Source organism: Echinops telfairi, unplaced genomic scaffold, assembly GCF_000313985.2.
Source record: "Echinops telfairi isolate 266 unplaced genomic scaffold, ASM31398v2 ScPeMD7_3533;HRSCAF=4204_0, whole genome shotgun sequence".
Lineage (NCBI taxonomy): Eukaryota > Metazoa > Chordata > Mammalia > Afrosoricida > Tenrecidae > Echinops > Echinops telfairi.
The window spans coordinates 39653492-39658576 of NW_022107431.1; the positions used below are offsets into that span (position 1 = coordinate 39653492).

At 46.6% G+C, this 5085-nt stretch overlaps 1 protein-coding gene across 1 annotated transcript in view; it reads left to right on the forward strand.

Annotated features, from left to right (window-relative positions):
* Positions 1 to 826: 826 nt before the first annotated feature.
* The window catches only part of LOC101656777 (coiled-coil domain-containing protein 162-like), a 61385-nt gene continuing 57126 nt past the window's right edge, over positions 827 to 5085 (forward strand). The window contains exon 1 of the mRNA XM_045294731.1: positions 827 to 894. Coding sequence (XP_045150666.1) covers positions 856 to 894 — 39 coding nt within the window. The 5' untranslated portion in view covers positions 827 to 855. The remainder of the gene's footprint in view (positions 895 to 5085) is intronic.

Below are 5085 nucleotides of genomic sequence, written 5' to 3' on the forward strand. Positions count from 1 at the left end.
CATTGCCTGGAGGTAGGAGCCCTGGCTCCTGCTCCCAGGAGGATGTGGAGCAACTCCCAGTCGAGGAATCATCTGAAAACTCACTACCCCTGAGTCAATGCCAGCTCACAGTGAGCCCCTGTGGGTTTCCGAGACTGTAACTGTTTACAGGAGTAGAAAGTCCTGTCTTTCTCCCGAGGAGCTGCTTGTGGTTTTGAACTGCCAACCATACAGATCACAGCCCAACTTGTAACCACTAGACCACCGGGCTCCTAAGAATCATCTGAAGGTAGCACCGAGTCTGGACGTGTAGAATGGGGTAGAATGGGCAGGCCCCTCACATCCCAGGCTGCACATAGACCCACAAGCACTAAGGGATGCTTTGACCATTGGACAATAATGTGAAGAAACAGAGGTTTATGTGATCTTAGCTAGAACTGAGTCACAAGGGTGACACAGAAAGATTTTTAAGGTGCATAATACTGAGATTATTTGGTAATTTTACTTTTGTTATGATAAACATGCCCCATTGGTGTCACCCTGTTCTAGTACATTTAAACACTGGTATCAACTTATTATACTGAACCCCTAAGGACCTTCAGTGTTAAGCCACCTTCTGGAGGAGCTAAATAAACAAACAAACATTATTCTTTACCCCACCGGGAACTATCCATGAAGGAGTATTTCTCCAAAATAAATAAACCAACAATGCTTTAGGATACACTCGCAGGCATCGTGTTCACAGGTACCTATTGTCTGTTGACACAATTACTCATCATGATCATGTTTGTTATTGTTTCTTGTGTGTTTGTTTCTTAGGCATTTGTACTGTTCCCTTGGAGAACCTCTCTGGAAGATGGAGGACCATTTCCAGTTATGAGTGGCCTCCCAGATCCCCTAGAAGATAATATGCAGGTAGGGAGGTCTTATTTGTCCCCGAGAGAGCAGAATGCAGTCTGCAAAACATAGTCTTAAGTCCACGGGGCATGCCCTCCACACTCTAGCCCAGGGGTTTTCAGCCTGTGGGTCACGGCCCCTTTGGGGGGCTAAACAACCTTTTCACAGGGGTCATCCGATTTATAACAGCAGCAAAATGACAGTGATGAGGTAGCAATGAAAATAATGTTATGGCTGGGGTCACCACCACAAGAGGAACTGTATGAAAGGGTCACGGCGTTAGGAAGGTGGAGAAGCACTGCTCTAGCCAGGGCTGCGAGATCAGCACGAAGTTAGAAACCCGATGCTGAAAGACAAGTCTTGTTTTCTAACGACCGGGTGAGACTCGTGCTCTCGATCAGCAGTTACCTGGAGAGCAGCCAGCGCCTTGTCACTGAGCCTCCTCATAAAGCCTCCCCGGCTGGCAGCTTGTGACTCACCTGGGGAAGGAACAGGGATGAGGAGAACATTATAAGCAGGACCCATCGGGAGACCGTTTCTTTTTTAAATCATTTTATTGGGGCTTGTGCAGTTCTTATCACAATCCAGACATGCATCCGTTGTGCCAAGCACAGTTGTACATCTGTTGCCATCATCATTCTCAAAACATTTGCTTTCTACTTGAGCCCTTGGTATCAGCTCCTCATTTTTCTCCTCCCTCCCTGCCCCCCCTCCCTCATGAACCCTTGTTAATTTAGAAATTATTATCGTTTTGTCATGTCTTACACTGTCCGACGTCAAGGAGGCCTTTTTGAAGTGTGCCCTTTTCCTCCACATCTTTAAGGAAGTGTTGTTGCATCTTTTGCTCTTTTAAAAAACGAAAGCTATAATACTGTATTAAGAAGGTGGGTATGAAAATCAACCACATCTCCGCTTCAAGCTGGACGACCGGAGAGGGGGTGAGAATGAGGCAGGACAGGCTGTCGGTTCATGATGGTGGGGCCTGCGTGTTAGGAACATGGCTTTGTGTTGTTGGCTTTTGCATATACTCAAAACCTGGTCAATAAAGAGTTTCCCCAAAAGGAAAATCATAATCGTGGTTTAATCTTACTCCCCCCAACTCAGAAACGATCCCAGCGAATATTTTTTTTCTAGAATTTTCCCTTATATTAATTTAATTGTCCTTTTGGAGGACGGACTATTGACACTGCATGCTGGGTTCAGCTGTGCATTCTTCTGTCCCCTTGACTTGACAGAGGAAGGATCTCTGACTGCCATTCGGTAACGACTTCCTCAGACTATCACAGGAAGTTACCAGAATGGACATCACGCTACAGAAAGCTGACGGCAGAGTGGGTTACTCGTTGGGCTGCTAGCCACGAGGCTGGGAATTCAAACTCACCAGCCACTCCTGTAAAGACTGATGGTCCCCAACCCCCCAAAGGGGTGGTTCAATTCTGTGCGTTAGGGGCAGGTGTCAGAAGGAACTGGAGCCAGCATGTGAGAGCCCAGAGATACCTCGGTAGTGGACCGGCTCCAGGCTTGAACTCGCCACTACTCTGACTGCAAAACTAAGGAAAAAACCCTGCTCCTATGCGTAGCTTTGCCCAATAATCCAACTGGAGAAAACCTGTCCTGGCTGGAGAGTGAGTCACACATCGCCCCTCACCGCAGACGACGTGGGACGCTGAGTCTTGAGCATGGCTCTGATGCAGACAAGAGTGCTTGCGTTAGTGCGTTAAAACGGTCGCCGTGGGGCTTTTCTCTGCGCTTCACGTGCCTGAAGTACTGTCGCCGTGGCTCCAAAGGAAGTGAGTGACCCCGGCAGCAAAGCCAAGGGGACACAGAGAGAACCAAGATAGAGTGCAAGAAAGACATCATTGCGAAACGTGACTCAGGCCACCGCTTGTCTGATTCGGCAGCTGAATACAGTATGGCTAAGTGGATATCATTGTGGAAAAAAAAGGTGATTAACCCAGCAAATGTAGCCAAAAATGTGGTGGTGGTTACATAATTTCATGTCAACTTGAAAAATAAATGTAGAGGTGGAGTCTAGCCTGTCGAGCAGGCCACAGTCTGAAGTCTACTTGTGGGCGTGGACTTCTCATTAGGATTCTGGGACCATCCTCTCTCCCTCCCTGGAGGCCGGGCACGCTCTCTCTCTCTGCCTTTGTCTTCCTGTTGACAAGCCACAGGGAGACTTGCTGAGTCCTGTGAGGAGCCCCTTTCTCTGTTCCACCCTCCTGTGGAAGAGCTACACTTGGGGAGCTGAGGGAACCACACAGAGGCCTGCACCAGCGCAGAGATGTTTCCACTGCCACTGGATCCACAAGACTTTTGCACCCGCCAGCCTGTGATCCTCCTGCACTCTGCATCACTGCATGTGACTGCATGGATCTGAAGAAGGATTTATGGACTAGTATTGTACTTATGGGCTAATATCAGACTTATGGACTTGATCTGAACTGGGCTGGGATGTTTTCTCAATATACAATTGTTCTTTGATATAAAGCACTGTCCCTGGATTGTTTCTCTAGTCAATCCGGTCTAACACAAATGTGAAATCATTAACCAGGAGACCAAGAACCCAGACCATCGAAGAGGTTGAAAAGTTACTCTTAATTTGAGTAAATCAGAAAAAACTCAATGGTGACAGCTTATCCAAGGCAGTGATATGCAAGAAGGCTAAAGTCCTGGAAAAATGAATTTGTAAGTGTAATTTTAGGGCCTCAGAACCATTTTTTCCCTATGATTTCTTATGGGGAAAAATTGGTTCAGTTCTTGAACTTTTCTGTGTTCAAACATGAATTTAGACCTAATTGAGTTCGACAACCAAGGTTTCACCATATACCCTCAATACTGAATACTTCAACATTTTCCATCTCAACAACAGCACATCATTCTGTCCTGTACAATCTCCTACGTTAGACTCTCAGATTGCTTCATTAGGGTAGTTCTTAGAAGTAAAATAGCTGAGCACAAGGTACAAATTCTTGATCTCTGTAGTAACAATTACCTTCATGAAAATTAACACAACACTGGGGCCAAATGCCCCACCTTTCCACATTGCTCTACCACTCCACCACATCTGGCCTCAACCAGCCTCCACCCCTTAGTACTCTCCCTTACGTACATCCCAGGGTTCTGCAGTGCACTAGCAGGGCCACGCAGAACGCACAGCATAAAGGACAATGACCCAGGTCTTGTGGGTGCTGGTAAATCCCAATTGAAGTTCAGGAGTACCCTCCTCATCCCCAGGGACATGGATGTAGGTGAAATCAGATCCAAGAACCAGCCACAGATCTGAAAACTGGGTCGCTGGGAGTGAGCTGCTCCCTTCTGCGTCTGCTTCTCAGAGGGCTCATTCTACAAGCAGTAGGATGAGCAATTACTCACAGGCGAATCCTATCAGTGTCTCCCCCACCTTCATACCCAGACCCATGCAGGGAAAGGTCATTTGGTGGGAGTTTGGCTTGAAGAGTCACACTGAATAGCTCACTGCCCCTACAGTATCTGCTTCTGAGTTCACAAGGTTTCCAGTGGCTAATTGTTCTGAAGTGGACAGTCTATTTCTTCTCCTTAGTCTATTTTTAGCCTGGAAGCAGTGCTGAAACCTGTTCACCTTGGGTGACCCTACTGGTATTTGAAATATCAGTGACATCCAGCATCCAGCATGACAGCAACAGACAAGCCACCACAGTACACCAAACTGACATACACAAGTAAGTGGTGGTGGCATCCCTGGGTGGGGACACACTCAGCATCTTATGCCGAAAGATATGAAGAAGAAATGCAAGTCTAGAGTTGCAATGTTGAACGACGTTATGGGTAAAATATTGGACGACACAAGAAGCATCCAACTAATGTGAAAGAATGCACAAAGACACTATCAAAAAGAACTAGTCACCATCAAACCGTTTTAAGAGATAGCATATGATCAAGAACGAATTGGCGCTGAAGGACGAAGTTCAAGCTGCACCGAAGATATTAGCAAAAACACAAAGCTCCCGGAATTGGTGGAATACCAACGGAAGTGTCTCAGCAAACTGATGAAGCACTGGAAGCACTCGCTCCCAAGCCAAGAAATTCGAAACTGACTGGAAGAGATCCAAACGTGTACCTTTCGAAAGAAAGGTGGTACACATGATACAGAAATCATCAAACAATATCACTAGTATTACATGCATGTGAAATTGTGCTGAAGATCATCCAACAGTAGTGGCAGCAACA